The sequence below is a fragment of the Exophiala oligosperma genome (assembly GCF_000835515.1).
Source record: "Exophiala oligosperma strain CBS 72588 unplaced genomic scaffold supercont1.9, whole genome shotgun sequence".
Lineage (NCBI taxonomy): Eukaryota > Fungi > Ascomycota > Eurotiomycetes > Chaetothyriales > Herpotrichiellaceae > Exophiala > Exophiala oligosperma.
Window position 1 is genome coordinate 1,229,503 of NW_015622826.1, and position 20,140 is coordinate 1,249,642.

At 52.0% G+C, this 20,140-nt stretch overlaps 9 protein-coding genes across 10 annotated transcripts in view; 3 read left to right on the forward strand and 6 right to left on the reverse strand.

Moving 5' to 3' along the window:
• Nucleotides 1-610, reverse strand: part of PV06_09014 (uncharacterized protein) — a 2,062-nt gene extending 1,452 nt beyond the window's left edge. The window contains exon 1 of the mRNA XM_016410415.1: nt 60-610. Coding sequence (XP_016259437.1) covers nt 60-245 — 186 coding nt within the window. The 5' untranslated portion in view covers nt 246-610. The remainder of the gene's footprint in view (nt 1-59) is intronic.
• Nucleotides 611-944: 334 nt separating this feature from the next.
• On the forward strand, nt 945-2,506 carry PV06_09015 (uncharacterized protein). Its single transcript, XM_016410416.1, has 2 exons — nt 945-1,222; nt 1,276-2,506. The coding sequence occupies exon 2, from the start codon at nt 1,279-1,281 to the stop codon at nt 2,347-2,349; it is 1,071 nt and encodes a 356-aa protein (XP_016259438.1). The 5' UTR covers nt 945-1,222; nt 1,276-1,278; the 3' UTR covers nt 2,350-2,506.
• Nucleotides 2,392-3,649, reverse strand: PV06_09016 (uncharacterized protein). The gene is made up of 3 exons (XM_016410417.1): nt 3,018-3,649; nt 2,873-2,953; nt 2,392-2,813 (listed from the first exon to the last, which is right to left on the reverse strand). Exons 1-3 carry the CDS (start codon nt 3,439-3,441, stop codon nt 2,686-2,688), a joined length of 633 nt encoding a protein of 210 aa, XP_016259439.1. The 5' UTR covers nt 3,442-3,649; the 3' UTR covers nt 2,392-2,685.
• A 247-nt stretch (nt 3,650-3,896) lies between these two features.
• On the forward strand, nt 3,897-7,610 carry PV06_09017 (uncharacterized protein). Its single transcript, XM_016410418.1, has 2 exons — nt 3,897-5,759; nt 5,835-7,610. Exons 1-2 carry the CDS (start codon nt 4,053-4,055, stop codon nt 7,521-7,523), a joined length of 3,396 nt encoding a protein of 1,131 aa, XP_016259440.1. The 5' UTR covers nt 3,897-4,052; the 3' UTR covers nt 7,524-7,610.
• Nucleotides 7,611-8,342: 732 nt separating this feature from the next.
• PV06_09018 (uncharacterized protein) lies at nt 8,343-10,019 on the reverse strand. The gene has a single exon (XM_016410419.1). It carries the CDS (start codon nt 9,726-9,728, stop codon nt 8,559-8,561), a length of 1,170 nt encoding a protein of 389 aa, XP_016259441.1. The 5' UTR covers nt 9,729-10,019; the 3' UTR covers nt 8,343-8,558.
• A 523-nt stretch (nt 10,020-10,542) lies between these two features.
• On the forward strand, nt 10,543-13,958 carry PV06_09019 (uncharacterized protein). The gene is made up of 2 exons (XM_016410420.1): nt 10,543-10,937; nt 10,988-13,958. The coding sequence occupies exons 1-2, from the start codon at nt 10,670-10,672 to the stop codon at nt 13,615-13,617; spliced, it is 2,898 nt and encodes a 965-aa protein (XP_016259442.1). The 5' UTR covers nt 10,543-10,669; the 3' UTR covers nt 13,618-13,958.
• Nucleotides 13,959-14,198: 240 nt separating this feature from the next.
• Nucleotides 14,199-16,837, reverse strand: PV06_09020 (the record flags this gene model as incomplete). 2 transcript variants are annotated; one of them, XM_016410421.1, is made up of 5 exons in its annotated part: nt 16,720-16,837; nt 16,601-16,668; nt 16,418-16,546; nt 16,125-16,358; nt 14,199-16,055 (listed from the first exon to the last, which is right to left on the reverse strand). In XM_016410421.1, exons 1-5 carry the CDS (start codon nt 16,793-16,795, stop codon nt 14,235-14,237), a joined length of 2,328 nt encoding a protein of 775 aa, XP_016259443.1. In that variant the 5' UTR covers nt 16,796-16,837. The 2 variants fall into 2 exon arrangements, with proteins under 2 accessions (XP_016259443.1, XP_016259444.1); XM_016410422.1 differs by lacking the exon at nt 16,720-16,837 and having other exon boundaries at nt 14,235-16,055; nt 16,418-16,601.
• A 205-nt stretch (nt 16,838-17,042) lies between these two features.
• Nucleotides 17,043-17,615, reverse strand: PV06_09021 (uncharacterized protein). The gene is made up of 3 exons (XM_016410423.1): nt 17,522-17,615; nt 17,355-17,469; nt 17,043-17,295 (listed from the first exon to the last, which is right to left on the reverse strand). The coding sequence occupies exons 1-3, from the start codon at nt 17,551-17,553 to the stop codon at nt 17,212-17,214; spliced, it is 231 nt and encodes a 76-aa protein (XP_016259445.1). The 5' UTR covers nt 17,554-17,615; the 3' UTR covers nt 17,043-17,211.
• A 273-nt stretch (nt 17,616-17,888) lies between these two features.
• PV06_09022 (uncharacterized protein) lies at nt 17,889-20,056 on the reverse strand. The gene is made up of 4 exons (XM_016410424.1): nt 19,893-20,056; nt 19,782-19,838; nt 19,062-19,730; nt 17,889-19,016 (listed from the first exon to the last, which is right to left on the reverse strand). The coding sequence occupies exons 1-4, from the start codon at nt 19,896-19,898 to the stop codon at nt 18,066-18,068; spliced, it is 1,683 nt and encodes a 560-aa protein (XP_016259446.1). The 5' UTR covers nt 19,899-20,056; the 3' UTR covers nt 17,889-18,065.
• Between the last annotated feature and the right edge of the window lie 84 nt (nt 20,057-20,140).

Consider the following 20,140-nt stretch of genomic DNA (forward strand, 5'->3'; position numbering starts at 1 on the left):
AGGAGGAGGAGGAGGAGGAGGAGGAGGAGGAGGAGGAGGAGGAGGAGAGCTCAACTTACTACTTTGAGAGCATAGATCTCTCCTTCTATCTTGACTTTGAAGACCTGTGAATGTGTCCCTGCTCCAGCATACTCGAGAAAATCGATCTTTCGTGCACGAGAAAACTTGAAAGCCTTCAACTTGGGTCCATCGACCTGCGGTGGCGGCATCAGGTCCGCTTCTGATTCGGGCCAGTCTGGGTACATGGTGGAATGGATGAACTGAGTTCGAATGGTTGAGTGCGCAGGGTTAGGCTTTTAAGCGGCAGTGAGAACCACTCGGTAGTAAACAAAAGAAACCAGTTGCATTCCACTGAGGTGCGGTCCGTGGCTTTCCGAATACCGTTTTCGGGACAAAGAAGGAGAACAGGAAGAGATGGTGTGCGAGCAGGCCGATGGTGACTTCTGAGAGCCATGTTGGGCTTTATATGTGATCGCCATTATTGTGACTCGGGAGCATCCTCATATCACCTGGAGACGTTTGCATAATTGACGTCCATGGCTGATCCATGCTTTCTGGACGATCGAGGGACGATTCGTGAATGATTCATGAATGATTCATGAATGATTCGTGGACGATTTGTTTCTTTTGGGCCCACGCGGCATTCCGTACGCCACTCAACCCTCCCCCTTTTGTCGGAACCACCAAAAGCCTTGAGATGACCCAAAGGGTACACACCCTGTAGAGGTAGGGATCCTCCTTACCCACCTACCTTGCTTTATGGTGGTCCGTAGGCAGCTCGGGCGACATCAAAATGATGCTTCTGGCTGACGAGGCTGAACGCTCACGTGATATGGACGGAGTCGGAGCACTTGATTGGCGGAACTCCGTAACTCGTAGTCGCCTGGGTGAGCAGCGGTGTGAACACGAGGCAACTAGTTCGTGATTCATCTTCCTGCGGACCTCCCATCAACATCTTCCTCGACCTTTGAAGTTTGCATCGGACCTCGTTGTTCACGATGGAGGCGTCAGGGTCTCGCTCTCGTATCGAGAGCATCGTTGCTCTGCTCACCTCCAACGGCTTTCCCAAGTTCACTCTCAATCATGATAGCCCCAATGCCGGGGTCTCATCTCTGTGAGGCCCCAGGATTCGTGGTAGCAAGATATAGCTGCCGAGTGTCGCTTTCCATATTTCATATTTCCCCCCTGGTTTCAATTATCTGACATCTAAATCTATTAAATCGTGAGTTCCAGAGCGATGGCCCGGGGCAACAACAGCAATCTAATATTTACTAGGCCATGACCATGCAAGACCTCGCTCCAGAGATCATGGTCCACATCTACGAATCCCTCACCTCAGTGTCCGACATCATCAACCTGTCGTTGACATGCCGCTACTTCCATGACCTTCTTCCTAAGTCGCAAAAGCTCTCCCTTTTCTTCAGCGCGCTAGACAAAGAGATGGGCCCGCTCGATGATATACTCCAACTCCTGACCCAAAACGACAATCAAATGCTTCATGTTCGGCGCACCCCGCCACTCTCATTCGCTCTGTTGACGCAAGCCGCCGCTGTCGGACGCACAGCGGGACGCCTTGTCACGTTATACCCCAGCTTTCGCTGGACCGAGGCGGAGAGCATGTCCCGCAGGTTCCTCGACGACACGGAAGCACGAAGACTGCGCCGCGCCGTGTACCGGTTCTGGAGCTACACACAGGCTTTCCACGGCCGCTTCGGACGCATGTTGCGCTTCGACATGATACCATCGAACGAACGATTGCAACTGCTCCGCACGTGGCCCACCGAGGAACTGTACGAGCTCGAGGATCTACGCTGTACATTTGAACAAGTCGTGGCGACAGAAATCTGTCCGACGGATGGAGAGGTATGGTCTAGGATGCCCGACGATGCGAGACATTTCCACGGGCACGTCCCTCACGCGTCCCTGCACACCTCCTTCGACCGCAGCAGCTACCACGGATCTGTACGCGGGTCGTATCGTGACATATTCCATACTTCTCACGACATGACGGTGCTGGACAGAACGAAACCTTCGGTGCAAGAACTCCGGCACAAACACATGTCGGGGTGGGGAAGTGACGTACACAGCTTCTACTTGGTGCAGTCGTTCTTGAAATTCTCACCGGCGCAGATTTTGTGGCTCTACGACAACGCGGTGTCCAAGGCGGACGTGGAAAAGTATGTCGAGGCCCAGACCGGCGATGCATGTTTCTTCGAGTCCGGGTCGATGCTGTTTCACGATTGGGCGGCGGTGCTGCATACTCGTGGTGTGGATGTGCAGTTGACCCGGGAGGCCATCTGGCAGGGGACGGCAGGCATTGTGCTAGATAGACCATCAACTGAGACCTAGAATGATAGACGGAATCAGGGCCATTGATACGAGATGTTCTTCCCGCTATCGACGCCTTTAAAAAAGACGCACATCCACTCGTTTGATCGGTATCGAGTGTCTTAGTAGCCCAGGCCATACATCAAGGAGAAACAACAAGGGAACACTTTGGTGAGAGCGAAATGTTTTCTCTAAGACTCTTTGCATTGCCCGAATTAACTCACTACCATAAGCCATCCCATCGGTAAAAATGAAGCCTTCAATGGTTTCATGCTCGCATCAAAACATGTACTCAACCTCATGTTTGTTGGACGACGCCAGTGCTCCCCGATACTTCGTGAAAAGGTGGTTTGAAATCTAACAACACTTGTTGCCTTTTGCATCCGGTGTCCCTGACGGGGTCATGTCAATCTTCACGCCGCCAGTCGGTGCCTGCGCCGCGTCACCCTGATCGAGGGCCTTGCTCGACACGATCCGATAGATTTCTAAATTTGCGAATGTTTAGCGGCATTGAGACACATAGGGAGGGGCAAGGGAATTTTACCTGTAAGGATGTTCTGGAAGGCAAGTTCGACGTTGCTAGCATCAAGGGCAGAAGTCTCGATGAAGGATAGATTGTTCTCGCCTGTGTGTATTTGTGTCAACAGAATTGTTCACTACTCCGCGTGGATATATGATCGGGTACGCACTGGCAAATTGCTTCGCCTCCTCGGTTGGGACGGCGCGCAAGTGTCGCAAATCACTCTTGTTCCCGACCAGCATGATGACAATGTTGGCGTCCGCATGGTCCCGGAGCTCCTTCAGCCACCTGGTCACATTGTCGTACGTCTGGTGCTTGCTGATATCATAGACAAGGAGGGCACCGACAGCACCTCGATAGTATGCGGATGTGATGGCTCGGTATCTTTCTTGTCCAGCAGTATCCCAAATTTGAGCCTTGATCGTCTTCGTGTCGACCTGGATTGATCGGGTTGCAAACTCGACGCCAATGGTGGATTTGGAATCGAGGTTGAATTCGTTTCGGGTGAACCGGCTGAGAAGGTTGGATTTACCTACGCCTGAGTCCCCTATGAGGACAACTTTGAACAAGAAATCGTATTCGTCGTTTGCCATGTTGAGATCTGGGGAAGGGGAGGGGTTCTAAAGGCAACGAAAATGAGGGTGTCAGAACGTGAGGACGTCCAAAGGGGTGGATGGGCGCGCGACTCGTCAACAGGAGCGTTGTTCAGCAGTAGTCTGACCGCGGTGGATGTAGTTGAATTGAGAGACAGATGTGATATCGGGCCACGTCGTTAGGAGTGGCTCAGGGTTTGCGGGCTGGACATATGGGAGCCTCAACTGTCTGGAATCGCAATCTGATGACCCATGGCCAGCATCTAGTCACGTGAATCATCTTGGCGCTGAAATGCTAATTCATTGGTCGGTCTCACTTCCCTTCACATACTGTTTAACGACACTACACAGCAGACAAGGCGAATGTGCATCAGACAAGGCGAATGTCGAAAGGTTTGAAATCCGAGACAAGAACAACAGGCTCGAAAGCTGTTGTTCCACTCTGTGGCTTGCTAGGATTGAGCAATCATGCTTGACTCAAAGGTCGCTGCAACGTTACTCCTGCTCTTCTGCTCATCGCTTCTGCCCCAGCTCTGGCTTGTTCTATTTCCACCTTGCAAACTCCCCTGCTTTCACTACTGCCTGCGTATTGACGTATCGAGACCGTCAACATGGCCACTCTTGACGATCTCAAGCCCTCAGAGATTGAAGTTAGGGAGTACCCATTGGAGCGAATCTTGGCTTCGCGGACTATAAATGGAGCAACATACTACCTTGCGAAATGGGAGGGGTACCAGAATGAAGATTGTACCTGGGAGCCTAGGGAGAATTTCAACGATGAGACTCTGGCCGAGTGGCAACTGCAATGGGCCAACGGTGACCACCTCGACGAAGCCGAAGTTGCGGAAGTAGAGGCCAAGATGAAGGCATATAAGATACAGAAAAAGGCCAAAAAAGCAAAAAGGGCAAAAAGGGCAAATAGGGCCAAAAAGGCCAAAAAGGCAAGGCATCTATCTTCGGAAGACAGCCCTTCAGACAATGATAATATTCTGGACTCCACAATAGACTCCGCTGTGAGAAGAGTCCCTTCATCGCAGCACACTTCGACAGAACGACAAAAGTCATCAACACGATCAGATGAGTTCTCAGTGGAGCAACACCAGCTGCAGACAACTACGCAAGCGACGACCCAGCAGACATCGGGAAAGCTTAGTACACAAGCCTCCTTATCTCGTATCCCGACGTTTGGTTCCAAGAAGGGTATAGCAAGCAGGATTCCCAAACAAGGCTCCGGCAAGGTATTGTTGATCAACACCAAGAGAGACCATTTCGATATTGGTGACCGTTTCCATACTTTGAGGCACATGAACAACTACCAGAAGCATGCTAGGCGCGAAGCAACTCCAGATATATCGAAACTTGAACTTAGAGCGCCCATCGAATTTGAATTACCAAAGGTCAAGGATGATCAGTACCAGGACAAGCCACTCGATGCATGCGATGAATCGCCTCTTTTCGTGCCTGAGACATCTTTGGAGCAGACGGTGAATACTGGCGCGGACAATGATCTCCTCCATGCTCCTTCGGCACATTTGGCAGGAGTCACCTGTCCGCAGGCCCCAAGCACGCCACCGGTCCTGGCGACGACTGTCGTTCGGAATATCCCTCCAGAGCACCCCACCTCGAGACCAACGTGCCCAACTATGGTGCTCAATACAGACCGGCCAACCCCTATGGCGCTAACGCATGGCCCGCAAAGTCCTCCTCGCGAAATTGTTAAGGATAGAGCGGATAGTTCTACTCGGACGCAGCCACCTAGCTCCGTTCCTTCTATTATAGCTGGCCGGGACGAGCTCACCTCGTTTCAAACTTCAGCCACTGATGAGGTCACTGAAAATGGGCCCGTGGCTGCTGATGTTACACCTCATTCCGCGGAATCTCATTCTCGCACGTCGGTGCCCGAGATAACAAAACAGAAACCCAACTTCTCCAGAACTGTTTCGCAACCGTCCACTTTCATCACGAATATAGCATCGATCGCAAGACGAGAAAACGCCACGCCTTCAAGGCGGCGTTCTGATGCCGCAGAGAGCGATGCTCAACCTTTATCTATTCCAGCTCGCGTATCGTCGATGCCAGTGCGAAATGGACAAAATATGAAGACAGCCACTGTCAGAGATGGGCGGAGTCAGCAGGGGGAAGAGCTAGTTTTTATTCTGCGCTATGGCAGTCACTCTGTCGGGCGCCTCAAGGTCCTCCGTTTCCCAAGCTGGCTCGTCGCTAAATTCGTAGCTGCCAAGCAGGGGCATGATGTGGTGATTCACTTTCAAGAGCAATGTGTGATGAACAAAGCCAAGTTCGTCTCTTTTAGAACAAATGTGAGTTTCTTCTTTCTTTTCTTTCCTTACATAGTTGGCGATACGGATTCCAGTACTAACATAACAACTTCGAAGCTAACAACTCAAATTGGCCTGGGTTTGATCCAGCCGTATGAAGACACGGAATCTAGCACTGCGAGTTTGGCAGAGCACCTAGAGACACAAGATGTTTGCGCTGTCTGGGAGTTTCCTGGATCTACCACGCCCGGGTTTGTGGTAGTCTTGTACTCATGCAGAGCGCCCTCGTGGAAGTTCCTCGGATCGATACCAGTGCCAGGGTTGGTTTCCCGACTCCATCTCCTCGTTAGGAACGAGAACCATGACGTGAACCTGGCGACTTGGGTATTGTCCCAGGATAAAGATGTCAACCCCCGACCCGTAGCTGCGGCTTCACTTCCGACATCTTCCTGCAGACTTCCTCCCCTAAAAGCACAAGCCGTTGCAACGACACGGCGAGATACGGAGGACTCCAACCTCACTGTAGAAACGTCCGGCACCTTAGTCCGTGCTAGGTCCCCTTATTTCGGTGAACGTTCACCAAGGTCGCTTCGAACGCCTCAAAGCCCGGGCCAGCCTCGACAGGACTCGCACGATGGGATGGTGAGCAAATCAGACACAAGGGCAGCAGCACCGGCGGTATCGTTTTCCGCAAACTTCAAGGACCTTGGGAATATGGGCGACCGTGAGGTCAGGAAGAAGAAGATCTTTTACATTGCCTTTGCAAAGTCTCATCCTGCCGAAGCGCGCGCGGTCGAAGAGTGGCTTCTCGTGCACGATGTCCGGAAGCGAGCCATCTTCCTCGACGATGAGAAAGAGGCGTGGTCGGACTTCCGGACGGAGCTTTCCTCGAAGTCGGGTATCGTGCTGTTCCGACGAGGGTCTCCCGTCTACTACACCATGAAGAATCTCGCTTCCCATCTGTCCAGAGGTCTTGTCGGTTTTAACGCCTCCCTTTCCGGGGCCGACGAGTGTACGGACGGTGGCGGCGGCGGTGGCGGCGGTAACGTCGCTCTAAACAGGATCTTCACACGAGGCACGGTCGTGTTCATCACCGAGAGCAGCTTGCTAGACTTTCCCGCGGAAGTGCTGGTCATGATGAAATGGTTCGAGAAAAAGGGGAGTGGCAAGGTGCAGACGCACAAGATGGGACTCGTGCCGGACGCGCGGGAATGGATCCTCCGACGCCTGCTCGAGCCTGAACGTGGGGCAAAGGAGAAAGAGGCCGGGGAAGAGGAAGATGACGACGAGGCCGAGAAATCGACACAAGACCAGTATCTCGGCATCCTCGAGGTGCTGCAGCGACTCGACACGCAGGCTCACGCGAACCTCGACGCCGCGACCAAGGACGATCCGGATTGGTGGCTCGCGGCCGAAGAGCCGGGTGAAGAGCATGGTTTCATGGTCTCGGTCCCTTGTGACCTCCCTGGGTACAATGACGACGACGACGACGACCGTGGTGACCACAACCCCGACCACGACCAACCTGATGGTGCGGACGATACAGAGCCTCCCCCTCCTCGTCGTCCATTATCAATGGCAGCTAGTCGCGTGCAGGCGCGCGACGAGATCCTGGTGCAGTATTTCGTCGGGTGGGCCGCGATGCACGTCGAACACTACAGGGACTTTTCCCTTGTCGATGAAGAGTGGACCAACGATAACGTCAAGAATTCTTGCCACATCTATTTCTGCACACCCGCCAAGTTTGTCGAGATGATTGACAAGCCTGAAAAGCAGGCCCCGTCGAGAAAAGGTCCTTCTGGCTAGTTAGCCAGACAGACAGACTTGTCCACACACACACACACACACACACACACACACACACACACACATGGTGGATCTGTAGTCTTTGAGAGTCATTTTTGATCGGTTGTGATACGGAGTACAGAGGACACGTTACCTAGGTACACACGCCTTCCTTCTTTGTTTAGTACCTACAGGTACTTTGATACAAGGCTGGGTCACTTTTGGTTGTTCATGGGTGATTGGTGGGGGGGGGAAGAAGAATCCATACCTTAGTTTTATGGAGTACCTACGTCCAACAAAGTATCCTCGTCAGACCCCAAACATCAGGGTACTTACTTTCTCACCTCGTCACGAAGGATCGGATGTTTTTTCTTTTTCTTGCCTACGACCGGTACACTACCTAGGTACTTCTTTTTACTCCGTTACCGAGTACAGCGATGGGAGTTTGAGGGTGATTCTGAGCGTGGTGGATGCAGCCTTGTGTATCTTTGAAGAACATTGAGCGTTGAACGTTGAGCGTTTTGCGAGCCTTTGTTGGGGGGTTTCCTTCTTGTTTTTGCAATTCCTTCTGGCTCGAGATTGAAAAAAGGAAACCCTCCACCATCTACCATTCCAGAAGATACCTAGGTATCAAAAGCCCCGTAATCCGTAAACTTATGTGGTAGATAGTGAGTCAATGGCCGACCACGAACTACGGATTCCCATCTGCTCGACGTTTCTGTGGCGAAACAAACAAAACCTGTGACATATCGACTTCAAACGTATTTGGGCACAGCAAGTCATTCATGGCCAATCTCAAAGGTGGTCTATCCATATAGCAATGATCTTATAGATTTTTCTGCCTAATCCGTAACGCTAGCTAGTCTGGCTGGATGCAGTGCAAAACCTTTTGGATTTGTGCTCGTGGTATTATCATCATAAAATTCGTAACGTAAAAACAAGGCCACGGGGGGATAGACAAGTCGTAAAGGTAAAAAGGTGTGGCCAATGTGCGCATGTTCATGTAGAGGTGAACAGCCCGACAGGACGTCCCTTCCTCTTCCTCCCCAGCCCAACTCATTCATCCTCTAATTGATATTGATCACTCCTCTCGATTAACGACTTGTAGTAATCCACCAGGACCTCCGGCTTGGGGACGATGCGCCACTCCATTCTAGTGAGAAACTCCAGTTCCAGCAAGGCCAGCTCTTTCATGCTCACTCCGCCCACCCTGGCGTACGTCTTGTTCGTCCAGAACGAGTCGCTCAATCCTTTACTCGCCACCGTGGCACTCGTGATGAGGAAACGATGCACGGTCAGACTGCTGATGGTGAAGGCCGGGTATAAGGCACACAATCGGTCGATATAGTATACCACGCTGAGTAAGATGGGTGGAGATAGTGTCGCGTGTGTGGTCAGACGTTGTAGGTAGTCGAGGACGGAAATGCCAGGGGGTGCTCGGGAGTGGAAGCGGGTGAGTTGTCCTTCACGCAGGGGGATGGCGTCGTTGTACCGTATCAGTTCCATGAGCATGGACGATATCAGGACGACGAGATCGCGGGTGTTGCAATTCTGGTAGAGAAGGGGCATGATGCGTGCTGGAGGGGCATCTGGGCGGTGTTTCTTCACGGGGGACTGTACGTCTGTGGTGGGTAGCACGTCGCCATTGGCAGCGGCAGGAGGGCTTTGAGCGGCAGGACCGTCTGCAGACCGCTTGCCCTGTGACAGTGCGCCTTGCCCAGGCGTGCCGCTTGGTTTGGGGAGAGAGGAGGTAGCATCTGGTGGTCGTGTAGAAGTGTTTCTTTGTGGGGCGGCTCGATCATCCCGGCCCAGGGCTCGAGATCTCAGTTCTTCTTTTTCCGAGAGTTGCAGGTGTGCTATCGTGGGCGTAGGAACATGCGTGCTCGGTGGTGAGGGCGCTTTTGGTCCGGGCGGGGAGTATTGCGTGCCAGCGTCCACCATTGTAGCACGTGGGGGTGGAGGGGCGGCGTAGTTGTCGAGAGATCTCGAGCTAGGGTATCGACGAGGTCTGGACGAGGTGTCGGGAGGAGTGAAGAGAGACTTTCGAGGAGCGGGAGGAGGAGAAGAAGAAGCCGACTGATCGTTCAGCGAGGAGCGGGAGGCGGAGGCAGAGGCAGACTTTGCAGCATAGGAAGATTGCTCATACTGCGCCGCATGCCGCGGAGAGAAGGCTGTAGGATCGTGGTGACACGCGGATAGAGAAGGCGACGGAGAGGTCGCTAGCATGGTTTATGTCGAGGGTGAAGCTGCGGGCCAGAAAGGCGAAGGTAAATGAGCATATCAAGTCAAGGTGTTGTGAAGCGCGAGCCAGGGAAAAACGGAGCAGTGGCCTTCATCGCACGCAGCGGTACAGCCAATGCGCACCCCGGAAGAGGGATCCGGAGGAAGAATTCGAACGAGGAAGACGTAATGGATGCGATGCTGCGAATAGAAATATCGTCGCCGAAAAGGTTGTTCTACTTGTAGTTTGTAGTTTGTGCTTGTCAGTTTGAGTGTCAAAAATGCACCAGGCGGGAGAATGAAGAAGCAGATGAGGTGAAATATCGATCGGCACACAGACCGAGCCGCGTGCTCAAATGCGCGGCAGAGATTCGCCTATGGGCTGCATATTTCCAAGGGAATCTCGGCCCTGCACCGCAATGACCCGATTACAGTATGTATTCCCTGCTTGCCTACGATTCCGTACCTGGATATCTACCTAGGTAGGCACCTGTGCACAGACTTTTTCACAAAGATTCCCTAGATACAAAGGGTACACGATGGTGATGGAGCCGCATTCCCAGTTGAGCCTGGTGCTTCAGGCATGATTTACCCAACATTAGGTGACCTTTTGGGGTGGGCAACCCGGGGGCTCCATGGGAGGCGCTCTGGGGGCTCTCGCTACCTAATTTACAGGGGATCTGTAGCCCCGGAAAATCCTTGCAGCTGCAGCCTCATCAGCCTTACACAGCCTTATTTACACACCAACAACTTGTCGCTCACCCTTCCATTTTCTCCCTCTGCTTACGTACTTCGTCTATACTCGAAAACCCCAGGCTGCGGACCATCATTTTTTTATACTCGTAGCGCACTTATTCGTCCATATACTTCGTACTCTACTCTGTACTCCGAACGCACTATGCACGGAGCCATCATCGCCGCATGAATCTGCTCTTTGCAGCCTCCGCATGGCCTTCTCTTCGCAGGGTGCAACGACCCTGTTGCAGACTCTCGGCGACCTGCGTACTGCCACCGATACTGCATCCGTGTCGCAGGTGTTGAAGAGGATCAAGTATGAAGTCAGTGGCCATCTCTCCCGCAAGATCGACTACGTTCACCACGGTCTCCTTCATCTGCTGGACAAAGCTTTGGCTGATTTCATCGTTACTCCGCCTACTGATGACAACGACTTGATCTTTACGCATGCTGCGCAAGTGCTGTGTGTCATTGCTCACGGTAAAGAAATATCACAAATGGCATTCCCAGTCACTAATGAAATTATATAGAAGGCCCTTCCTTTGTCCAGCCCATCCTCGAGACAGATATCTTGCAAAGTCTTCTCAAGTGCCTCCTTCAGCCTCGGAGTTCCAAGACCATCCTCACGATCCTAAGATGTCTCAACGCTGTCGCCGAAAACATGCCACCTTCTAGCCCTGGTCAATGGGTGCAGGATGGAAGGCTGGCAGATTTGTTATATTCGAAACAATATATCCAGTGCACCACGCGAATCGTTGGAATTGCAGGAGACACTCTCTCCTCGCAGCAGGCATGCGATGCAATGCTCGCTGTGCTCGCCAAAACTGTGACATCGGAGCAACACAAACGAGCTTTGGTAGATACTGGTATGCTGACAATATTGGCTGCTCGTCTGGCATCGTTTGTGGTTGCAGAGGGCCTGGTCCCGCCCGGTTCAGAGGCTTTGGACAGCGACAACAGCGTCTTTTCAATTTTACCAGATCCCGCTCCGCCCTTTGCTCACCTATCCCCCGTCCTGGAGGCCATCTGCCTTTTGATCGAGCGGTCCGCAGAACGTGCAGCAATGTTTTTAAGCGACCCTTCCATCAAAGTCGTATTTCCCGATATTAAGGACAATTTTGCACCCTTCGATATCCGACGGGCTCCGTCAGGAGCTGCCTATTTCTCTGGAGGAGCCGTGCCTCGCTCATGCCCACAAGGGCCATTTGATCCTCTGTTACCCTTGACTCTTGTGCTCGAAAAATCGAATTCACCTTTTCCTCCCTTACCGCCCCTGGGGTCCAGCATCGCTATCCCAAAGCGCCGAGCATCATTCCGTCCAGCTACCTCAAATCTTCAACAACCAAGTGCGGAACAGCCTGATACAGATGACCTCGAAGAGAGCTCGGTGATTTCCTGGCTCTTATATATGGTTCGTGCTTCAAAAGGAAGGAGGCGCATGCTGGCAGCGAAGCTACTTGTCCATCTATACAGTCTAAATTTCGTGAAGAAGGAACGGGGCACGTCATTTACTTCCTTGCTAGTGCCCATTCTTACGCGAATGCTTGAGGTCGACGTGCTCAAGTCGGACTCCGTGCGGCAAGGTAACGGGGTATACCTAGGGAATGGCTTACATTATGCAAAGGAAATACCTGCCGTCCTTGCAGTACTCATTATGGACGACCCTGACATGCAAAGAGTGGCAGTGGAAGGAGGTGCTATCGCAACTCTGTCGACAGGCCTCAAGTCAACTTTTGAGAACACATCCGGGCGAAAACCAAAGCCTTGGCAACCTCGCAAGGCCCAAGAATCTCATGCAGATGTCTCGATATCTGCGACTAAGCTCGGAGGCCATGCCCCAAGCCCGGCTATCAGGCGGGAAATGGAGTATCGTAAAGGGTGTCTACAGGCACTGGCCGCGATTGCACCTTTCGACGATGACTATCGTAAAGAAATTTGCAACCAAGGGGTGCTGAACTACCTTCTACTGTCTCTGGAACTCTACCAGATTGAAAACATTGACGACCCACAGATGGAGATCAATGGCAACTCTGCGCCTGTTCTTATGGCTGCTTGTGGTATCGTACGAGTGCTGACACGCTCGGTTCAAGCCTTGAGGACAAAGATCATTGAAGCTGAAGTCACAAAACCAATCATCAAGCTCATGAGCTCGACAAACCCCGAAGTAATAATAGCTGCCACCCAGGTACTCGCCAACTTGGCAATCGACTTCAGTCCGGCCAAAGAAAGCGTGCTTGAGCCGAGTGTGGTGAAAAAGCTATGTGAACAAGCACATTCGGCCAATGCACGACTTCGTTTTGAGTCACTATGGACACTGAAACAACTGGTATGCAACTCGAGCAGGAAGCTGAAGCAAGATGTGGTCGATGAACTCGGTCCGAGCTGGATCAAACTCTTGATCAAGACCAACCCTGGCGACATTCCCGAGGGTGAAGTGATTGGCTTGGTTGAGCGAGATTATCCCCCTCTCCCCGGCTCCCAACGGACGTTTTCTGCCGCCGACAAACCCGACGACATAGTAATGAGCGAAGGATCCGGTGACAGCAGCCGACTGCCACCTACAAGCTTGGTTGGCGATGCAGGTCTCGATCAACACGGGTTCAATATGAGACATACTCCAGAAGATGACACGGAGATCCAGGCTCAACTCCTCGATCTTCTACGTAACTTGTTCTGCGGCGAAAATGCCTCTGAGCTCGTCAAGTACATCTTCGATGAGATGGGTCAGGATGAGTTCTTCCGCATCATGCTGGATCGACTTCGCCCGCGCACGCTCGCCGGGCCAACACGCAAGGAAAATGTTTCCACGCCTGCACCGACGACGATTGTCGTCAAGGTGCTGTATATTCTCGCTCACATTTGCGCGTGCGAGCCCAAATGGCGCAACCTCATCACCGGCCAACAGGCCTTGATGAAGCAGGTCCTCTCCTTTTCCGGCCACGAGGATCGCGAAGTCCGTGCCCAAGTCTGCTGGATCGCCATCAACCTGACGTACGAGGACGACGTGAGTGAACGTGCGGCGTGCAAACAACGTGCGCAGGAGTTGCAACGGTACGGCTACGTGACACATGTGAGGAAGTTGGAGGGTGACCCGGACATCAATGTCAGAGAAAGAGCAAAGACCGCGATGCACTTGATGAGCAAGTTGCTGGTGACATGAAGATACGTCTGTCTATGCGGGAGTAAGAACATCAAGTAATTGGAACACACACGCACACGGGGAGAGGTGCGTATCCGAACGTATGTCGTGGTCGTGGTTACATGGCCATGGTCATGATGATGAATTTATCCTGCCAGGGGTTTGTTCCGTGGGTACCGAGTGCAATGTGTGGAGGTGTGTGTGCGCAGACAGAATTGGCAAAGGCGACAGACGGATGGCTCGATTTATTCTGTTTGCGGACTATCAATTCAGTCGCCTTGTATATCCTACATGGGTAGACCTATTGCGCCAAACATACCTACGCACCTAACTACTTGCTCGGCCAACTAGTTAATCAGGATAGTTTTACAAGTCAATGAAGAGTCTTGAATGAAAAAGGCCTGGCGACTTTTGTGGTTTCTCTTGAAAATGAACCATGTGTATCTTGGGTAAACAGTAGGTACTTGACGTAGGACATCAAAACATGGTGTACATGACCTGTCTGGCCGGATCCTTACTGTACCGGGACAGAGAGTGTCTTTGAGGAAAGTATGTGTTTACCATGTACCAAAAGTACTGTCTGTATATATATATATCGACTTGGTCATTCTCAGGCATCGTTGGGTCATCCACTTTGTTCAAGAAGGAACCACCGACCTAATCTTGGGAACCACCCAAGCGACGTGCCACCTCTCGCGCTCGCCCACGACGGGGAAATCCACCTTGATCCTCGCCGGGTCAATGACGGTGCCGCCACCCTCGAGGGCTTTGGTCAAGGTGCTGATGGCGATGCCGGTGCCGATGCACGACTTCATACCGTTCTTGACGTCTTTGGTCCATTCCTGTTCCACCACGTCTTCCGAAAGATTTTCTGACCGTGGCGCGCCTTGTTGTTGTTGTTGTTGTTGTTGTTGTTGTTGTTGTTGTTGTTGTTGTTGTTGTTGTTGTTGTTGTTGTTGTGATGACGACGACGACGATGGACGCAACAACGGTTCCGAGTGCCAAGACTGCTTCAAAACTTCTTCCCAAGCACGTCTGGAGACTTGGTTCATCGCCGCGGCCTGGTCGAGAACTTCCTGGTCGCCGAGCCCGTCGAGGGAGGAGGCTTGTCGCGCCACGTCCTCACCGATGGGTTGCGGGATGGACAGCTGTCGAAACGGCCGCATGCGTACTTCGTACCTCAGTTCGTCCGACGAGTAAGGAAATCTGGGTTTGACGAGCAACTTGTGCCGCTCGAGGATGACAAAGACCCGGTGGAGAGACTTTGCGAGGGAGTCTGTGGCTTTGAGCCAAGTGAAGAGTCTGTAGAGGCGGCTCAGGGTCTTTTTGACGGCCTCTTGGCGTTGTGGTTGTTGCTGGTGCTGTGACGATTTGGATGACGACGACGACGACACAAAGTGACTGATTCGTTCCAGGTGGTGCATGTGAGTACTGCACAAAAAGGACAAGTACCAGTACATGAGCTTGAACTCGTGAGGGGCGTAGATGGACAATTCGAAGCCCATCTGCACGATGGTGCGGAGCTGGATGAGTTTGTAGTGGTACACCCAGCTGCTGAGGCTGTAGGAGAAGGTTGGTTCGTCGTCACCGGACTCGGTGTAGGGGATGGGTCGCTCGTCAAAGGCGCTTTGGATCTGGCCATCGAGATCCTCGGCCTCGAGCTGGATTTGGTCCCACTCCAGCACGGCGTGGCACATGGTGCGACGCACTCGGGGCCGGTTGAGACAAAAGGCGCGAAAGAGGTTCAGAAACGAGTCGGCGGTGCGTTCGATGAAGATGTCGAATTGGGTGGCGGCGTCGAATTGTCGGTCGGTGAATATCTCGCTGGGGGAGTTGCAGAGGAGAGGGTGGACGGGGAAGACCAGCGTGCGCAAGTCTTGCAAGATGAATTCCTTGGGGGTCGAGTGTCCCAGGACGGAGTTGTCCAGGTACAGGAACGACTGGACCAGGGAACGGACGTAAACGGCCGGTTGGTTCTCTTGGGCCATAAAGTGGTGGTATGCGATGAGGAGATCGGCGCTGAATGAGACGTCGAGGAGATTGAATGCGGTGTATATGCCACTTATGAGGCGGCGGAAGAAGGGAAAGGCGTCGGCGCGGGCAATGGCGACCATAGGACGGGGAGGGACGCTACTCGCGAGTTTGCGCTGGGTTTTGGGCGTGAAAGCTTCAACGGTAACGCACCGGCCGAGGTCGGTGGTGGCCTCGATCTCACCGAGAAGGGAGATGCATCGGTTGATAAGAGCCGCAGTTGGACGCTCGCAGGTCGAAGAGGTCCGGAGAAGTTCGAGAAAGGAGCCTCTAACCTCTATTCGTGCCAGTAATGCCGTTCTCACGTCGCTGCCCAGTTCGCTTTGCGTCAGAAACAGCTTGGCTCTCTGCAACTCGCTCAGAATTTCATCCACTTGGAATATGTGGAGCAGTGGTGTATTGAAAATCTGGGTTGCAAAGTCCTCTTCCTGGTTGTTCTGTCAGTGGCGCACGCCCAGATACCTGGGGTTGATATCAGGCTGGGAGAGAGATTTTACCTCGTAGTAATGTGAACCCATGACCATTTCGAGAACAAGATCACAGGCCTTGATCATTCCCAGGCAAAACGGCCGGAAGACGTTTTCAAGCAAGGAAGACGAAGGGATCGCCGGTGAATGTTCGCGGAAGAATCGGGCATCAGCAAGTCGCTTCGGTTCCGGCCATAAAAGGCGCTCGATATGTAACGAAGTGAAGAGCGTCTGAGACAATGGATGGCCCTTGTGCCAGGCGACCTACATCAAAGCACATGAGACACACTGTCGCAATGGAATGGCGTCGGACGATAGCCTACCTCGCGACAGGACAGCTCGTCCATCAGCCATAGGATTTCTTCGGGGGAACTTGTCGCTGCAAAGTCGAACTCGGCTTCAGTATCTGGGTCAAAGGCCACTGAGCCGCTGTCCATCTTCGGGTCTCCAATCTATGTGCTGCATGAGTTGAAAAATACCACCGAGCAACATCCCGTGATTCTCACCTCCAAGGCGCTGACGGCCTCAAACAGGGTGAAGTGCTCATCTTTAACCAGTGCGCCTGGTAGGAGTGCTATACGTGACTCGTTAGAAAGCACTCTAGGGAGGGTGAGACTAGACAAACTTGACACAGCACTGCGAAATTGCCTCGTTATATCATTGACTTCGACATTCGGGTGGATGACCTGAGGTTGGACCATGGCCTCTGCCGTCCCTGGCCACCTTGGAGGGTTGTTGTTGTCGTTGTGTCTGGGAGAAATTTCAAGACGTGGGAAGATGTACGAGTATTTCTGCCGCGGGGAACGATCATGTTCACCAGATTGTCTGATCTGCTGCCGCAGTGGCTCGTTTCGTTTACAACGCACCCTCGACAATATTCACCACGAAATCATCTTACAGCAGGATATACGTCTACACGAGAAATGATCGATCATCCAAAGTCCGAAATTCAGTTACTCCACGAAATGTCAGGTGCAGCATTCCGGGCTAGCAATCCATTGTTTGGCAACGAAGTCCTTTTTTCCCTATGTTTATGTACAGGCTTTGTAGCATCGATTCGTCCCTGAACTCTCTCCCCCATGTATCGCAGTCCTCTAATGACGCATCATGATTTCACTTATTTGGCTTCGCTTGCTGCATGTTCGGCCATGGCACTAGCGTTGGCAGTAGCCAGGCTGTGGTTGTCTCCTTGTTTCCCGCCCTGTTCCCCTGTCGTCAGTCATGCATCCTCGTGACGGGTGGTGAAATTGTATAACTGACCTGCCATTTTGCAAATCTCAAGTCCATCTCTCCTCTTCTCTCGGCTTGTAATCTCGGTCCTTCCTTCAGAGATCTTCGGACGACTCTGGCAGCGACTGCGAGGTATCGGTTGTAGCTGGCATGGTCAGCAATTGCGTTGCGGACCTGGATCACGGAGCAAGACATACGTGAGACCTGCTGCTTTCCAAGCGAAGGCCATTTTGACGACAGAATGTGGTATGAGATCCTGGAAATACTGACTTGATTGACACTGCGCAAAGCTTCAAGCTGCAAGTGTCGGGAAAGCTTTCAAGACGCCAAGACGCGATGCCGAGGATTTGCCGTTCCAACATCTAAAAGCGGCATCGCTTACACAGCCTCGTCTATGGATTACAAGGCTGTACAAAATATTGGAACCAACTCAGGTACTGTCCACTCATCGAAGGAAACCCTGGTAATGGGTCTAAAATATTCGCTAGCAAAGAGAATCCAGGTAGTCGCTTCTTATAACGTGCCCACATGAGTTCATTCATATGTGAAGAATGTTAAAGTCAACTGGTTTTGGCCATTAGGACTTGTAAAGTGAGCAAGTACATGTGCAACCTCTGCAAGCATCGTTTAGAAAAACAAAAGATCCCAATCGTTTCGTAGATGCCCAGTCAAGCCACGCTTGCTACCATGCCGCTAATATGCAATGATGTTCAAGGCCGCAAAGAAATTTGACCTCTTCAATTAGAGGTCCCGTAGAATGGCGACCGAGTCGTCCATACGATTAAGCTCGGTAATAAACCACGCTTCCTTCTGCTGCCATGTATACAGAAGCTCAAGTTCTGCCTCTGGGAGTAGATCTTGTACATTCCCTTCCACATCGGTACGCTCAACCTTGCTCAAGGTAGAGGCAAGTTTTTCTCGTTCTAGATGCATACGTTGATAGTGTCTTGCCATGGTCTTGTATATTTTTCCCAACAAGACTTTCCGAACACGCTCAGCATCGTAGAACCAAAGAAAAAGTGTCCGGTTTGGTTGCCGCTGTGGATCTCTTGGAACTTCCTGCAATTCGAGGAATCCCATCACTTGGAGCTGTGACAAACATTGTCGAAGGTCTTTGGCGCCTAACAACCCAAGTTCCTGGAGAGTCTTTTCGTCGAGCTTACCCTTATCATGGAGCATGCGGACAATCCTCAGGGCCGGTGGATCTACTCTTTCGCCCATCAAGCGCATCAACTCTTCTTCGCGCAGAAGATCACCAAGCTCCTTCTTATTTACCAGCCAAGAGCCACCGACGTCTTGTGTGATAAAAGGAAATGGACCTTCCGCAAGGATTCCTAACTGTTGGTCGATGAATGGGTCATGTCTGGTGCCATTAGGTCTAGAATGATAGTGACCGTTCACAAGGTGGCTGTTGTAGGAGGAGCCCTGTTCGGTTTCTAGGTCGGCGGAGCCGTTCGACAATCCCGATAGATGAACGTCAATCAAGGAGACATCTAGGCGCTGTATGGCGTCGTTTCTATCATCGACTGGTCGCACCTTGAACGGGCTTGAGCTGAGCTCGACCTGTGCACAAGCTGCTTTCGCGATGTGGGAAGGGGTTTTGCCGAAGATTCTTCCTGCTGTCGAAGCTATTCTCTCATTGCGAACCGAAGAGACAACATTCGAGTAGTCAACACAGAGCAGAGTTTTGGCCTGATGCCGTTAGTACAGAAAAGTAAATCACAGGAATACACATACCCCCTGTTGCCGACTTGACTGAAGCTCGTGGAGAATGGCCGATGCGGATATGGCAGGGTCGAGGAGTTGCTCCAGGTCGACATTGATCTTGTCATCAACGACTGGTTGAGATTTCTTTGTTTTACTGGATGGAAGCAAGCCTCTGCTTTCAAGATGACGCTCAAGTTCTCGACGAGCATCAAAAAGTGATTGAAAATGAGCGTCACGAACACCGACAATGTATTTTTCGTCGATCAAGGATCTGAGCACCTTTCTAAAACGGCTGCGAGTGGAATCAAGATCATGTGTTCTTTGGTTACCCGAGCTTCCGTTCGTCTGTGGCCCATGGTCTTCGAATGTCTTGAAGTCTTTGTCGGCGCAGATAGTGTCCTCGAGCTCTTCTGCCGTGGCGAATCCAAGAGTTGAGAGATGCTCTACAACAATAGCGGCGAATGTGCCAAAGTGACGCTGGGCAATCGCGGCCAACTTTCCTGTGCGCATAAGATTGTATGCATTGTTTGTGTTGGCTTGATACGTCGAAAGACCATCTGGGCTGGTATGATGGTATACAAGACGAAGCTGAATCAGGGTTGCCAGTCCTGTCTTGACTTGGCGCAATGGCAGTCGACATTTCTGGGCCACTTGGGTTGACGAAAGACGTCCAAGTTGAATGAGTTGCTGGAAGATTTGCTGTGCAAACAGTTAGCTAATAGCGCCAGTTGTCGAGTTCAGGTTCCTAACAGCAAGGAAGTCGCCATAGACATCTTCGACGATAAGGCAGCACAGCCTGGAAAATTCCTGCAGAATGTTTTAGTCTTGTAGAGCATGAAAAGACCCCAAGTCGATTGCTACCTCCATGGCCGTTCTGCCAGCAGTGTCACGTGGCGATGAAGCAAGGTGTCGTGGTTATGCGCGAGAAGTCCAGATTCCGCAGGTCAAGGTGGTTCATAGCATGCTGTGGACTTTGACAGACAGTACGACTTCGTCTGATCAATCTACAGCCACGAAACCATGGCTTCGGTCGAGTTGTTGACGAGAAAGAAAGAGTTCTGTGTAGAAAAGTGACAAGATGCTGCAAGAAGTTTGAGAATGGAGTCGCA